This window comes from Mobula birostris, chromosome 11, assembly GCF_030028105.1.
Source record: "Mobula birostris isolate sMobBir1 chromosome 11, sMobBir1.hap1, whole genome shotgun sequence".
Classification (NCBI taxonomy): Eukaryota; Metazoa; Chordata; class Chondrichthyes; order Myliobatiformes; family Myliobatidae; genus Mobula; species Mobula birostris.
In genome coordinates, this window is record NC_092380.1 from 67903209 (window position 1) to 67920490 (window position 17282).

At 38.5% G+C, this 17282-nt stretch overlaps 1 protein-coding gene across 4 annotated transcripts in view; it reads left to right on the top strand.

The window, feature by feature from the left end:
* The window catches only part of eps8l2 (EPS8 signaling adaptor L2), a 203880-nt gene that overhangs the window by 109778 nt on the left and 76820 nt on the right, over positions 1-17282 (top strand). For all 4 annotated transcript variants that reach the window (XM_072272430.1, XM_072272429.1, XM_072272432.1 and 1 more), the window contains 4 exons: positions 13367-13431; positions 13670-13831; positions 15361-15510; positions 16678-16757. In XM_072272430.1, the coding sequence (XP_072128531.1) occupies positions 13367-13431; positions 13670-13831; positions 15361-15510; positions 16678-16757 (457 nt within the window). The remainder of the gene's footprint in view (positions 1-13366; positions 13432-13669; positions 13832-15360; positions 15511-16677; positions 16758-17282) is intronic.

Here is a 17282-nt window from a genome sequence, read left to right on the forward strand (position 1 = left end):
ATCCAGTATCACACACTTTCTCATTGGGACTTCTATGTACTGATGAAGGAAACTTTCCTGAACAGGTTTGACAAACTCTATTCCATCTAGTCCTTTAACAATATGGGATTCACAGTCAATATGTGGAAAGTTACTATAACAACCTTGTGTTTCTTGCAACAGTCTGCAATCTCTCCACCAATTTGTTCCTCTAAATCCCTAGGACTGTTGGGTTGTCTTTGATATAGCCCCATTAATGTGATCATACCTTTCTTATTTCTCAGTTTCACCCATAATACCTCACAAGATGAGTTCTCCGGTCTGTCCTGACAGAGCATTCCCATGATATTTCCCCTGAGTAGTAATGCCAGCCCTCCTCCCTTAATCCCACCCACTCTATCACACCTAAAACACTGGAACCCTGGAATATTGAGCTGCCAGTCCCACTCCTCCTGAAGCCTAGTCTCACTAATGGCTACAATGTCACAATTCCAGGCTCCAACCAAACCAGACAAAACGAGCTTTGCTGATATGATGAGCATGATGCAGGAACATTTAGAGCAGAAAATATTGCTGATTGCAGGATGTTTTAGAATTAGCAGAAAAAAAAGAAAGGGAGACCATTTCAACATTTATAGCTGAATTGAGAATTTGTCTGAGCATTGTCAGTTAGGTTCATGGGCTTAATGATGCACTGAGAGATTGTTTGGTTTGGGGAACCTTACAAGAAAGCATTCAAAAATGGATCTTATTTGAAGCACAATTCACATCTAAAAGAGCAGTTGAGCTTGCTGTATTAATGGCAACAGCAGACAGAGATTCAAATGAGTTGCAATCAGGAATGAAAGAGATGCAAATGAGTTGCAATCAGGAATGAAAGTGATCACAAAGAAAATTGTAACATCTAAACACTAACCTGCCTGGCCAAGCAAATTGTGTTACCATTGTGGCAGAAGCTCACATACACCAGACCAATGCAAGTTTAAAGGAGAAAATTGCAGAAAATGCAACAAAGTAGGATACATACAAAGAGCACGTCAGGCAGACAAAAATAAATGGACCACACAGGGCAGAGGAAGAAGATAAAAAGTTAAGTTGCAGTTTCAAAAAGAGCAATAAACTGCATGCTGTTGATGAAACGTCTGGTAATGATGAGAATGAGATGATTGGGTAACGTTACGATTTACAATGTGAAAAATAACAAGAGATAAACAATATGGCTTACACCAGAAATGGACAGCAAACTAATTAAAATGGAATTGGACACTGGCTCGGTTATTTCAGTCATTCCACAAAATGCATTTGAGAGGCATTTCAAAGGTATTAAATGGAAGCCTGCAGCTGTCCAACTAAGAACTTATACTGGAGAAAAGAAAACACCTGGAGCACAATATTCATAACAGTGAAATACAACAGCCAACCAGCCACATTGGGCTTATATGGACAAAAACAGGAGGGGTAGCATTGTACAGCTGTGATTGGCTGAGACAATAACAACTTGATTGGAGATCCAACCACCATTTGCATGCCACATCTCCTGCCATAGAGTCAACTGCAAGCGAATTAAGAAAGGTGCTGGATGACATCATAGCATTGTTCAAGGATGGCATTGGAAAATTCAAACACATCAAGAGTCTCTTTACTGCCCATTATGCTGCTGGCATTTAGGACAGTAATGAAGGTCCTCCTTCCCTGGTGGTGATCAGGCATCCTTCATCGTGTCAGTAGTTTGATTTTCACTTATGTCAGTCATGCAAATCCCACAAGAGACTCAGGAATACCATCACACTCAGATGTAGAAGGATTCTTCATTGCCTTTTCTGTAACAGTTTTGTTTGATCAGTCAGGGTTGTTAGCCCTGAGTTGAACCCTTGAATGTGGAGGAACTCTTAAGCTGGCCTCTACCCTTTGACCTGTTTTGCATGGGTGACCCTACCAAGGGCCAAAGCATAAGGTTCTGACTCCAGGCAGCATAGTCTCCAGGTCATTGAGGCACACAAGCCTCCAAACCATATCAAGATTGTGGTCCTCTTGGAAGATATCATGAGTAAAATAGTGTTAAATGAAAATACCATACCCAAGGTTTACAAAGCCTGTCTGATTTCTTATACCAGCTGTGATGAAGTAGCCAGTAAACTGGATAGCATGCAGTCTGAAAGGATTCAAGGCCAGTGGTCCCAGTTGCCAAGAAGGATGGATCTGTCAGGATCTGTAGTGATTTTAAGGTCTCCATCAAACCAGAAATGTAAATAGATCAATACCCTCTACCCAGGATAGAATATATCTTTGCAAATGTTTCTGGAGGAAATCACTTGAGCAAAGTGGACTTAGCTGAGGCCTACCTAAGGATGAAGATGGAAGAAGAGTCCAAAGTGTTTCTCACCATTAGCACTTGCAAAGGGCTTTATCACTATCAATGCTGGAGGAACTCAACAGGCGGGCAGCATCTGTGGAAAAAAATACAGTCGATGTTTTGAGCCGAAACCCTTCGGCAGGATTCTGAACTCGTATCCACATATTATGACCTGCTAACTTTCTCCAGCATTTTGTATGTGTTGCTCAAGATTTTCTGCATCTGCTGAAGCTCCTGTATCTCCATAAAGCTTTTCTGCCTCTTAGATCACTCTCAAATCTCTATCTGAATGCAAGATCAAAATAACAATAACTTGAAAATGTCACAATGGCAGGGCATTGGGAGCAAGGGTGGACCCAAATGCAAGACACATCTTGTGAGGTTACTTAGATTTAGTTTATTGTTCAGTACCAGGAGAGCAAGGCAGGAGTAGGAAATAGCAAACTGGATAAGGACTCAGGACTACGACTGGGCTGGGACCAAGGGTCTGGGCTTGGTCTCAGAATCGGCTCCCAGAACTAGAGGAGACATGAAGATGCTAGGATATGGACTCCGAGCCCAAGACTGGGCAAGGACCCAGTACCTGGATCTTGCCTCGGGCTCAGACCCCAGAACCAAGCATGGACATGACATGGGCTAGGGAGAGGAGGGACATGGAAAACAGAGCCTCGGTCTCGGGAGAGCAGGTACATGGAATCATAGACACATAAACAGAACACAGAGCCAGGACCCCTCCTTGGGTACAGGACATAGGGCCGAGACTCACACACAGAACAGAGAGCTGGGACCCCTCCTTGGGTATAGGACATAGGGCCGGGACTCATGACCCTCCGTGGGGCAACGGCAAGACAGCCTGACTTACCCCACGGAGGCGAGGACAGGACAAGACAAGACCAACACGAATGAACACCAGACAGTACCTATCTAGCTCCGGTGATGGAACTAGACCGAAATGCAGGCGGGGGCTGCAGACGAGGGCTAAAGGTGAGAGGGGCAGAGAAGGGATTCAGACAAGGGGGTAGGACAGGAATCACAGACCGCCAGGGCCAGGACGTGACTCAGAACTGGGAAGCTGCCAGGGACAGGACTTGACATGGTACTTGAACGCCGCCAGGGCCAGGACTTGACATGGTACTTGAACGCCGCCAGGGCCAGGACTTGACATGGTACTTGAATGCCGCCCGGAGCCAGGACTTGACTTGGAGCCTCTGGGTAGTGGTGAGCTCTCGATTCGGCCCGGGAACAGTAGACAGCGGTTCTTGATTCCCTCCGGCGGATTAACTGACAGACCCACTTCGGTGAGGAAACTTTGCAGGCTCGCTTTAGCGGGGTAACTTGACAGGGTTGCTCCGGTGAGGAAAGGCGAATTACCGGCACTCGCTTCGGGCGGAGAGTAGGCTTGCTCCGGCCAGATGACATTGACACGCCGTACCTTGGTGACTTTGCAGACGCTCCCGCACCGAATGGCTGAAAGCCGGAGATTATAAACTACCGGTTCAACCGAGTGTTAATTGCCTCTAATCACCAAAGTCGAGGGACACGGGAAAACAGGGAATCAACAGTCCGGATCGTAACATAAACAAGCTAAATTTAAAGGGACCCCGATCCGGACCATGACAGAAAGTGCTTGAGTGCAATGATATAGTCACTTGTCTTTTTCTCCCAGTTTTTGATAACATGCATAAAGAAAGGAAAATACTGACTACAGGATGTTCAGGTTAATGACCCTTCTTTGAAAATGACTGCAGTTCACTGCATGAGCTGAATATATAGCTCTTGGTCATCACATATAGTTGTGGGCTGAAGTACAATTTCAAAGTTGTATACACAAGCAAAGCACTTATATCTTGTAATTCTCAACTGATTTCTTCCTGTCACATGTACTGAAATGCAGTAAAAAGCTTTTGTCTGTGAGCCTTCTATACAGATTGTTCCAAATATAAGTACATCAAGGTTGTTAAAGGTACAACTGAATGCAGAATAGAGTGTTACAGTTACAGAGAAAGTGCAGCGCAAGTAGACAAATAAGGTACAAAGTTACAATGAGGTAAATTGGGAGATCAAGAGTATATACTTCTTTGGAGCAGCTAATGTAATGAGTGTGTATTCACATGGGAGAAGATTTCCATCAATAATATTGCGTTCTTCCATTCCTTCTTTCAACACCCATGTATTCCCCCTCCACAATATATTTGGCCACAGCAAATATGTTCACCCTCTCCACGTAGGGTAGGAATTGTTACTCATGTTCCCTTACACACTATTGCTTTTACTTGAACCATCATTTATATTCTCTTCCTGCCAAAATGGCATTGCAACTGCAAGCCTCTAGCTTGTTCACAATTTTACTTTCACCATGATCTATTACTTTAAGATTTGCAGTGTGCCTTGCTTTTATCTTGTATTAATAAAACTGGACAGCAATTTATTTTGAAAGTTTTGCTTCCTCCAAATTTTCTTGTGCTTATGATTGAGTGCTTGAAGCCAAACACAAATGTAGTTTTAGACTACTCATATCACATAGAAATTTGTAGAAACAAGATATTAATTTTTATTGACTATAATGCACTTATTGCATAACAGTGCTGACATTTTGCAATAGATCGATTAAGCTTAAAATGTTTTGTAGATGATTTTCATTTGTACTGCATGTCTGAGGCTTCTCATTTACGTGCCCAATGATAATCAGCCAGCATTGATGGATTCCAGTTGCCCTGATACCATTTTTCCATGACCACAATTTTCTAGTGAAACCTTTCACCATGCTCATCACTGGCAGCACCAAGATTTGCAGAGAAGTCGTCTAAACGGGAATGCAGAAAATGGATCTTCAGTGACATGTTGCATTTCATGGTGTTGTATGCCTGAAGCATGTTGTCAACCAGCTGCTTGTGGTTTGGTGCTCTGTAGTTGCCAATAAAATTTTCAAAAACTTCCTTGAATACCTTCCATGCAATTTTCTCCAGTCCCACTAGAAGTTCTTTGAATTGTCTGTCATTGTTTGATTTGTGGACCAACAAAAATGCCGTCCTAAATTTTGGAATTATTCTGGGAAACATCTGTCTCAAATATCGACATCCTCACAGAAGATTTTGTGCCTGATGACAGCAGATTCCATTCTTGCACTCTTGAACCCAGTAATTCTGCTTTTGCCTTTGACTACGTCATTTAACACAGATTAGGTTATCAGATGAGGCTCAGTTGACATGAAGGGTTCAAAATCTGTATCAATATCAGTGTTGTTTTCCATTCCTGGCTCATGTATCATGGCACCTTCATCTGCCTCCTCCAGACTCCATGTCTCTGGTGGCTTTGGTACTGGAAGACTATCGTCATGCATGGCTGAAGGGAGATTGGGGTGTTCAATGGATTTCTTGTTTTGAGCAGAGAAACCAGACACACTGGTCAGACAGAAGTAGCAGTCTTTCAAATGATCCTTCTGCTCTCATCATATCATCGGAACAGCAAACGGCATTGACTTCCAATTACCTCTGAGCCATACTCTTTCTTTCTTTTTAAATCTTTTTATTAAATAAGTATACAAAAGGTAAGCCATATAGGCACTAATACACTGTTAGAATATAATAAAATTACAAGAGATATTAAAACAGAAAAGAAATGATACAAACAATGTAATTTAAACATAAAATAATAAGCTAACTTAATAGTATACTAATTTTTATATATATATATATCTCAATAGAAAAAGGAAAAAAAAACCCCAAAAAAAAACCCACCGTGCAACTAAACTAAACGCAAGGCAAAGCAATAGGCTAACTTGGAAACAAGTAGAGTTAAAAGACTTAAAATCATGTCCTCAAACCCGACCTCCATTAAAAACAGTAGAAAAAAACAAGAAGGGAATATAAATATGGAGCAAAAAGAGGAAGAAAAAAAATTGCATTAAATGAAAATATTGAATAAAAGATCTCCAGGTCTGTTCAAATTTAAGTGAGGAATCATAAAGATTGCTTCTAATTTTCTCCAAATTCAAGCATAGTATTGTCTGAGAAAACCAAAAAAAGGTAGATGGAGCATTAAGCTCTTTCCGATGTTGTAAGATACATCTTTTCGCCATTAAAGTAAGAAATGCAATCATTCTACGGGCTGAAGGAGAAAGATTACTGGAAGTTTTAGGTAATCCAAAGATAGCAGTAATAGGGTGAGGAGAAACATCTATATTCAATACCTTTGAGATAATATTAAAAATGTCTCTCCAAAAAGTTTCCAGAGTAGGACAAGACCAAAACATATGAGTTAGAGAGGCTATCTGCCCCGGACATCTATCACAAAAAGGATTAATATGAGAATAAAAACGAGCTAATTTATCTTTGGACGTATGTGCTCTATGAACAACTTTAAATTGAATTAGGGAGTGTTTAGCACAGATAGAGGAAGTATCAACTAATTGTAAAATCTGCCCCCAGTCATCCACGGAAATGATAGAGCCCAATTCCTGTTCCCAATCTACCCTAATCTTATCAAATGGAGCTTTCCTAAGTTTCATAATAATATTATAAATCATAACCGATGCACCTTTCTGACATGGATTAAGGTTAATTATAGTATCTAAAATATATGTAGGAGGAAGCATTGGAAAGGAAGAAAGTATAGTACTTAGGAAATTCCTAACTTGTAGATATCTAAAAAAATGTATTCTTGATAAATTATATTTATTAGATAATTGTTCAAAAGACATAAGGGAACCATCTAAAAATAAATCCAAAAACCGTGAAATACCCTTAGTCTTCCAAATTTGAAAAGCACGATCCGTGAAAGAGGGAGGAAAAGATATGTTACCTAAAATAGGAATCACTAGCCCAAATTGGTTAAGATCAAAAAATCTTCTGAATCGAATCCAAATACGTAAGGTATATTTAACTATCGGGTTAGAGACCTGTTTGAGGCGTTTCAAATCAAAAGGAAGAGAGGAACCTAAAATAGAGCCAAGTGTATAGCCCTGAGCAGATTGTAATTCCAGTACTACCCATTTAGGAATGGATAGTATATCCTGGTCAAGTAACCAAAATTTCATATGTCGAATATTAATTGCCCAATAGTAGAATCTAAAGTTAGGTAATGCTAAACCTCCATCTCTCTTAGCTTTCTGTAAATGTATTTTACCCAATCTCGGGTTTTTATTTTGCCAAATAAATGAAGAAATTTTTGAGTCAACTTTATCAAAAAAAGATTTTAAACAAAAATCGGTAATGCCTGAAATATATATAAAAATTTTGGCAAAAAAAACATCTTAACTGCATTAATACGACCAATCAAAGTTAAATATAATGGAAACCATTTAGATGAAAGTTGAGTAATATGTTCAATTAAGGGTAAAAAATTAATCTTAAATAAATCTTTGTGTTTACAAGTAACTTTAATCCCAAGATATGGAAAATAATTATTAATCAATTTAAACGGAAAGTTGTGATATAAGGAAAGTTGTTTATTGATCGGGAAAAGTTCACTCTTACTAAGATTTAATTTATAACCTGAGAAAAGACTAAATTGTGCTAATAAATCTAAAACAGCAGGGATGGATTTTTGAGGATTAGAAATATATAAAAGTAAGTCATCAGCATAGAGTGATATTTTATGGGACTTTAAGCCCCGAGTTATCCCAGTAATATTTGGAGATTCTCGAATGGCAATTGCAAGAGGTTCTAATGCAATATCAAATAATAAAGGACTAAGAGGACAGCCTTATCGAGTACCTCGAAAAAGAGGGAAAAAAGGTGAGCTTAAAGAGTTAGTACAGACCGAGGCTACAGGAGAATGATATAACAGTTTGATCCAGGATATAAATTTCGAGCTAAAATTAAACATTTCAAGCACCTTAAATAAGTAAGGCCATTCTACTCTATCAAAAGCTTTCTCAGCATCTAAAGAGATAACACACTCAGGAACATTTTGTGAGGGGGTATAAACAATATTTAACAGTGTACGTATGTTATAGAAAGAGTAACGACCTTTAATAAAACCCCTTTGGTCTTCCGAAATAATAAAAGGAAGTACTTTTTCTAATCTGTTGGCTAATAATTTAGAAAAAATTTTAGAATCAACATTTAATAAAGATATTGGTCTATAAGATGCACATTGAGCAGGATCTTTATCCTTCTTTAATATTAGAGAGATTGACGCTTTATTGAAAGATTCGGGAAGTTTACCCAGTTTTAATGAAGCCTCGAAAACCCTACAGAACCACGGGATTAATGAAGATGAAAAACATCTATAAAATTCTGCGGTAAACCCATCAGGGCCAGGAGCTTTCCCTAGGTTCATAGAGGAAATAACATTCTTAATCTCATCAGTGGTAATGGGAGTATCTAGCATAGAAGACATATCCTGTGAAATCTCAGGGAATTCTAGGTTATCTAAAAAATCATTCATATATTTAGAGTCTCGAGAGGACTCTGATTGATATAAGGAAGAATAAAAATCAAAAAAGGTTTGATTAATCCCCGCATGATCAAGTATCAGTCGATCATTTTGATTATCAATCTGATTAATTTGAGACTTAGTATAATTAGATTTCAATTGGTTAGCCAACAGTTTGCCAATTTTATCACTGTGTACATAAAATTCACTTCTTGTTTTCTTTAATTGGTTTACAATCGAGGACGAAAGTAATAAACTGTGTTCCATTTGAAGTTCAATTCTTTGTTTATATAACTCCTCAGAGGGAGCTGTAACATATTTCTTATCAATTTCCTTAATCTTGTCCACAATTACCAACTCCTCCTGCTTCAGCTTCTTCCTCAAAGCAGCAGAATACGAGATAATCTGACCACGAATATAAGCTTTAAAAGTATCCCAAAGAATGTTCACAGAAATATCCTCTGTGTAGTTGATTGTAAAAAAAAAGATCAATCTGTTCATTCATAAAGTTAACAAAATCCGAGTCCTGAAGCAACAATGAATTAAAACGCCATTGTCTATTATTTTGTGTATTGGCCTGAATTTTAATAGAAAGCTTAAGTGGAGCATGATCCGAAATGGTTATAGAGTCATAATCACATTTAATCACTGAAGAAATAAGACGAGAGTCAATAAAGAAATAATCAATTATTGAATAGGAATGGTGAACATGTGAAAAAAAAGAAAAATCTTTTTCCTGAGGATGCAAAAAACGTCAAATGTCCGTCGACCCAGAATCAGAGAGGAATGAATTAATCAAAGTTGCAGATTTATTAGGTAAGGTCCGTAGAGGAGCCGAACGGTCCAAAGCCGGAGATAAACAGGTATTAAAATCTCCGCCCCAGATCAATGAAAACTCATTCAAATTCGGGAACTGATTGAATAATGATTTATAAAATTCCGGACAATCCATATTGGGAGCATAAACATTAACCAAAACTACCTTTTCATTAAATAGTAAACCACTAACCAGTAGAAGTCTACCATTTGGATCAGAGATAATATCATGTTGTATAAAAGTTACTGAGGGGTCTATAAAAATAGAGACGCCTCGAATCTTAGCGTTAGAGTTCGAATGAAACTGTTGTTCCTTCCAGAATTTAAAAGAAACGTAGTCTGTCCCCCCTCCACACATGGGTCTCTTGTAAAAATAGAATTTGTGCTTTAAGTCTCCGGAACACTTTAAGAACTTTTTTCCTTTTAATAGGATGGTTAAGACCATTAATATTCCAGGAGACAAAATTAATAATAGACTCCATAAACCCTAAAGTCAACCCGCAAAAAGGAGGATTGACAATAGGCTCGACCCACGAACCCGGAAAGGGAACAGAACAAGCAAGAGATACCGGGAAGGAGAACGCAACCAATACTTCAATAGTGTAAATAGCCCAAGAAGAAAAAAACTAAAACGTGAAGCCCCTCCCACCACCCCCCACCCCATGACCCCAAGGCTAGATCTAAAACAGACCAGCCAGAAAGAAGCAAGCACTAAAACTACCCCCATGACTTCCGATAGACTCTCACTAAAAAAAAGTGTAAATATAAAAAAGATCAGCAAATTATAAAACAGTAAAAGAATAAAAAAAGTAAATCAATTAAAACAAACACTTAATATAACAGAGAAAAAGCCAGAAAATATAAAAAAAACCACAACAAACCCCAGACCCTATGAGTAAACAAAAAAAAGAAATGAAATTATTAACATAAACTAGTTATAAAAACCTACAAAAAAAGTAAATTTAAAAACTACAAAATTTAAGGCCTCAAAGGAAATATGTAGAATGACGCTGAGGATATAAACACCCAGAATGCCTTGGGAAGAAGAAAGGAATGACACAGATAGAAAGAAAGTTTAGCAACCATATTAATGAATCAAAAATAAACTTTTCTGCCCATATAAGGCAAAAAAAAATTAAGGCCGACAGATTCACAACCTCCGATCAAACGGAGATAGTTAAAAATTACGATTAAGATGTTGAAGGTGAAAATTGATCCAGATAACTCTGGGCATCCGATGGAGATTCAAAAAAACGGAGGGCTCCATCCAACGTACGAATCCTTAGACGTGCTGGGTAAAGCAGCGCTGTTTTTAAATCCATCTTGTAGAGTTCCGACATCACAGATCTGTAACGAACCCATTGATCCCGAATTGGTTTACTGAAATCCTCCACGAATCGGAAATTAAGATCCGAAAAATCAATGTAACCTTTAGATCGAATGAATCGAAACAGTTTCTCCTTGTCTTGAAAGTAATGAAAACGTAAGATGACATGTCCAGGTTTATCTGACTTAGACGAGTATGATGGAACTCTGTGAACACGATCCAATAATGGTGGTTGGTCAGGAAATACAGTAGGAAATGCATCTTTTAAAAGTTGAGAAAAAAACTTCATAGGGTTGTCAGATTCCACAGCTTCACGCACACCAATCATTCGAAGATTCTGCCGTCGCATTCTGGATTCTAAGTCAGAGTTTTTAAAGGTCAGAAAGTCAAGTTGTTTCTTCATTATAGTAATTGTTTCTTCAATTTTCCCCATCTTGAGTTCATTTTGTTGCGTGGATTTTTGAAGATTAGATATAGCTGACTGATGTTCCGTAATAGATAATTGTATTTTATCGATTGAATCAGCAATTTTCTGGAAATTAGTTGAAATTTCCAAACAAATCAGTTCCGTAATAGAGGTTAAAATTTCCCTTTGAATTAGATCCGATATAGCTTTCAAAGTCACCGGTGGTTCAGTCGGAGGAAGATCGGTACCTTTCGGTCTAACCGGAGGTTTGCCGTCTTTCCCATTTTTTCCATTCTTAGACATAACAGACCTTAAAAACATCTGATTATCGAAGAACCCAGTTTGTTTCAAAGTATTGTAAAAGTCGATGCCTTAATGGTTAGCTAAAATATAGTTGATCATAAAAAAAAAACTCAGAGGTAATGGAGCGAGTCAAGAACACGACTTCACTCCATGAGCTCTACCGGAAGTCCCTCGAGCCATACTCTAAGATCAACAGCACATGTTGTGTAAAAAATGTGAGGAACCCGGGCTTTGCCAGCTTTACACCCAAAGTAGAGCTCATAGGGTTTTTTAATAAGAGGAGTCATGTTCCATCTTTGAAATTTAAGCATATACTCACCACAAATATAACCAAAAGTATTGCTGCTGTGACAACATCGGTGAGACATTTTGCTATTGCAAATAATCCTGAAATTACTTTTTTATAATGAGTACACACAATATGCTATGTGCGTAGCTCATGCACACCAGTGTGATCACAAACTGATATACATGTAAACACAATGCATAGAACAATGTGTTTGCGATGCTTTTATAGCCTTTTCTAAAATCTGTCCAGCCATGCTGCATCCATCCTGCCTAAACATATCCAGGCATGCATGGACAATATAGAAAACTTTTCAGCTTACATTGTGGGCAACAGTTTAATTGACTTGAATTATGAATTGAAATAACAAATATAGATGATTTCAATTAAAAGTAGTGAAATTTCACTGATTTTCATGATCAGCAGCCTGAAATCCATAAGCTACATTCAAAAATATTCAGGAAGCAAAATCTTTGTTGTCCAGTGTGATCTACTGGTGTAGCTTTGGGAATGAATGCTGCAGTACAGCTAGAAACACATCTGAAGAAGGGTCTTGGCCTGAAACATCGACTGTTTATTCAGTTCCTTAAATTCTGCTGAGTTCCTCCAGATTTTTGTGTGTGTTGCTTTATATTTCTAGTACCTGCAGACTTCTTTGAGTTTAGAAGCACATTGACTGGATTCCCTTCTCCTCTAGATAGAGCTTGCATTTACAGACCTGATGTTGAGAACGTACTCTTCTTTTTGGTTTCAGGCTTTATCTTGCCATTTCTTTTTCTTATTGCAAGATCCACGAGGTTACGTGCTGACTTCCTTTTCCATTTTTAACCCAACTTTAAAAAAAAACATCTTTCTTATTCTCATCGCCAAAAGTGGATCTTGGATTCTGCTGGGATTCTGATGGAAAACCTAGTGGTGGTGCCCCTTCCCAAAGAAATGCTGCTAGGTTCAGAAGCTGCTGTAAGTTACCCATCGGTGGAAGAGCTGGCAAAAAAAAAATCAAAGGGGAGTTAATGGGCGCACAAGAGAACATAAGGCACAGATCTTGAAGGAAATAAGGAGGGAGGAATATGACTGATGGGATTGTTCTCTTCAGAGCCAGCAGTAACTCAATATGCTGAATGGCCTCCTTCTATACTATTAGAAGTAAATTCTACATTATCTCTAAGTTACAGACAACAGGACTGTTGAACTGGGATGTCTATTTCTAGCATGAGCAGCAAGAATTTCTCACTGTGGTGCCATGATATGTGTGTCACTGAGAAATTTTCTGTGAGCCAAACTTTGGTAACAATGCGGTTGATACTCTTTTCACAAATTAAGAAAAGTAGATATTGTATATAGATTGAGAGAAGTACCCCTTCTCGTAGTCTAACATAAAAACTTGTTTAGCTCTCATGCTGTTAATTGCTTTCCTTTGATAAAACAAAGTTTCAAATGTTCCCTCAAAAAAAGTGGTTTTCAAAGTATCATTAATGCAGGTCCAGTATTTTGATTAGTTCTTTTTATCTGTTACAGAGCAAAGAAAGAAATATTCCAATTCCAATGTCATCATGCAAGAAACTTCACAATACCATGTGGAGGTAATGCTTTTAAGAACAGTTACGTGTGGTTAGAAGTTTGAGCTGGGCTGTATTTGGTTTGGTTAATGAGACTTACAGTTCATCATGTAAGTCCCTACTTTTTCAGGGAATGCACTATTTATGGCATGTATTCCTAATTTACATACTTAAAAATTGAATAACAGAAGTTATTGCGCTCTTGTCAGGAGTGGTGGTGAAGATAAATCTCTTTACTTCTGTTATTTGTTGTTGCCGTCAGCATCTTGCCACATTTGCCATGGACAAGAGTGAGTCGGTTGTGACAGTAGAAGATGGCATCAAGAAACTTGTGCAGCTGGACATAAAGGGAAAGGTGTGGACTCAGGAGATGCTGCTACAAGTGAATAACAATTCCATTAGATTGCTGGACTGTGACAGTCAGGTAAGACTACCTTGGAGCAACACACATCAAAGTTGCTGGTGAACGCAGCAGGCCAGGCAGCATCTGTAGGAAGAGGTGCAGTCAACATTTCAGTTAGTCCTGACGAAGGGTCTCGGCCTGAAACATCGACTGCACCTCTTCCTACAGATGCTGCCTGGCCTGCTGCGTTCACCAGCAACTTTGATGTGTGTTGCTTGAATTTCCAGCATCTGCAGAATTCCTGTTGTTTGCGTTTAAATAAGACTACCTTGGACTTGGCTGTTCACTGCTACAAAGAACAGCTCTCTTTCTTTATTTCATATAGAATTCTGGGACACCCATGCTCAATGTGACACGATAATAAATGCAGGTCCATATCTGCAGATCTTCTCTCCGCACCCACCAAGTTCCCTCCTAATTAGAGGCTGGTTGGTTATTTCTGATGTTTCCCTTTCCTGTAGTGCCAACTGATGCTCCTCTTTAAGAATCACATATGAAAAATAGTTCAATAAGTCGATTGGTGGAAAGCTATCTTGTCAATACAACCATAGCCTACCCAAAGTCAGAAGAGGAGGAGGTGATGTGCTTTGGCTCCTACACGGGATAGTTTAGCTTATAGCTATTGCTGATTTCTCTCTAAGTATATCATATTCACTTCAATTATGGAACATAGAACAAAGAAGAGTACAGCACAGGAACAGGCCCTCCGGCCCACAGTGTTGTGCCGAGCCAGCTAAAAAGCAGATCAAAAACACCCAAACACTAATCCCTCCTACCTACACCATGCCCATATCCCTCCATCTTCCTTATATCCATGTGCCTATCCAAACATCTCTTAAAGGCCTCTAATGTATTTGCCTCTACCACCATACCAGGCAGTGCAATCCAAGCTCTCTGGGTAAAAAACTTAACTCTCACATCCCCCTTGAAATTAACCCACTCACCCGAAATGCATGACCTCTGGTATTAGACATTTCAACTCTGGAAAACAGATACACTCTGTCCACTCTGTCAAATGCCTCTCATAACCTTATAAACCTCCATCAGATCTCCCCTTAACCTTCAAAGCTCCAGAGAAAACAACCCAAGTATATCCAGCCTCTTGTGACAGTACATGCTCTATAAAGCAGGCAGTGGCCTGGTGAATCGCTTCTGCACCCTCTCCAAAGCCTCAACATCCTTTCTAAAATGGTGCCTGAACTGGGGGCAATACTCCAGATGTGGCCTAATCATGGTTTTATAAAGTTGCAACATAACCTCCTGACTTTTGGACTCAATGTCTCGACTAATAATAGCAAGCATGAACTCACACACCATGTAGCACGTAACTTGGTGTGCATTTTCCAATGCTTTACTAGTTAACTACACCAATGTTAGTAAGAATGTCTTTAAGCAAGTAGTGTTAGCCTTGGTATCCAATCTGTCCCATTTGCTGCTCAGTTTTATCTTCTTGTCATCTTTTTACTCAGGTATTAGTTCTGGCTGTTTTTGTTAAGATATAGTTTAGTGTTTTGTTCCTACTTGATTAAATTTTATTTTGATTTCAATAGGATGAATTGGAGAACTTTCCACTAAACACCGTGCATCACTGCCAAAATATACACAACCAGTCCAAGTACCAATCTGTTTTACTGTTAATTTGTCAAGACTCAGATCAGCACAAACCTGACATTCATTTCTTCAACTGTGATGAGGTTGGGGTGAGTAATTGTATTGAAATTTGTCAAAATATGATCCTGAAGACTCTGGTTATAGGATTTCATTGATGATTGAGGGAGCGTCTGGATATGTAAATTACAACTTCATTTTGTTTATACGAAGATTTTATTCATGTCATTAATGAAACTTGCTTCTGGTGTAAATATTTTTCCAATAGTGTTATTTAAATATATTTTGATGCAAATTAAGTTGATTGTAAGAATGACTGTGTGATGGTAATAACCATAATTGTTAAAATTATTTGCTATAGAGAAATGCATTTGGGTAATTCAGAGAGGTAAAAACCTAAGCTTAATTATTCAGTCACCAATTTCCCTAATTATACATGTGTAGTTATAGAATCCCATTCCCAAAATGTGAATAAAAATGCAGAACTCCCAAACAACAAAATCAAATTTATTTCATTCCTCTGCAGTAAACTCAGGGTCCCGGTCAAGGCATTAGCAGGTTGCAAGTTTAATTGGCAGCCAACATAGCAATAAATAATTCTAATCAGTGGAGCCCACAGTTTTCCGTTAGTTCAGTATTCTAACAGGGTAGCAGATGGAAGTCTCCACTGCTCTGCAGTGTCAAAATTTCTTGGCTCATATTTTATTTTGTTCAAATTGGCAAATATTAATGAAAACATGATGCATGTATGCCAGGACATGTTAATATTCTGAAGGTACCTCTGTTCCACACCATAACAGCCAAACATTGTTAGGCATGTGTTATCTATTGCAGACATTTTTAATCTTACCTAGATAGCAATACTTGTGTAAAAGGTTTTACTTGCAAAGTTATTTTTCTCCAATGCTCAGTTCCGTCTGCTGAGCCCCGATACAATTCCCAATTGGGAAAACCGAAGGAACAGGAGTGAAAAGCATCTCTCTGAGAGCCCTGACACAGCTGCAGACAACTGGCTGCCTGTAATTACAGGGAAACTGCTTGCTGGTTTCCTGTCCAATTTACACATCGCCTGTGGCTAAAATTCAGCCTCCTCCATTTAGCACCTCCTTGCAGACCCGCATTGTGATCAGTAATCTCAGAATTAGTGCAGGTGAATTATGGCAAAGTATACCATCAGGCTTCTTTCTTAGGAATGTGCTTGGGTGTGTCTACTGCACACTGAATTGCATTGTGACATTCTTACCCCTTTCCTGTTGCAGGCTGAGATGATTGAAGCAGACATAGAGAGTGCAATCTCTGATCGCAAAGGTGGACAGAAAATCCGACCACAGACCCTGAAGTAAATACAACATCAGTTTCCGCTTTGTATTGTGTAATCACAGAGTGAACATAATGTTGGCCGTAGCTTTGTTAATCCCTTGCTGTTTTGAAATCATGATTCAGGTCTGCCTTGAGATTCCATCATTGCAATCCTTATAAGAATAGTTTTCAACATACACCACAATCTATAATCTCAATAAATTTCTTCCTTAAAGTCATTTAACCAATTGCTTTAACTTCATCTAGCAAAAAGAAGTTTGTGCAAGATAACTATAATTAGAACTGACATACTGAGAATCAGCGTGTTCACAAATAACTAATGTTGCCAAGACTATCATATTATTCACAAAAGCTGATTTATACCTGGTAATCTTATATAAAACTGAAACATGGAAAATTTGATTATTGTAAACATGGTCTTATTGGGATTTTTCATCAACAGAATTTGGACTCTTGACAAACACTGTTCCTGTCATAAAATATTGACAGAGCACATTTTATATTGGGTTAAATAAATATAGTTTCACAAAGCTAACACATCAAT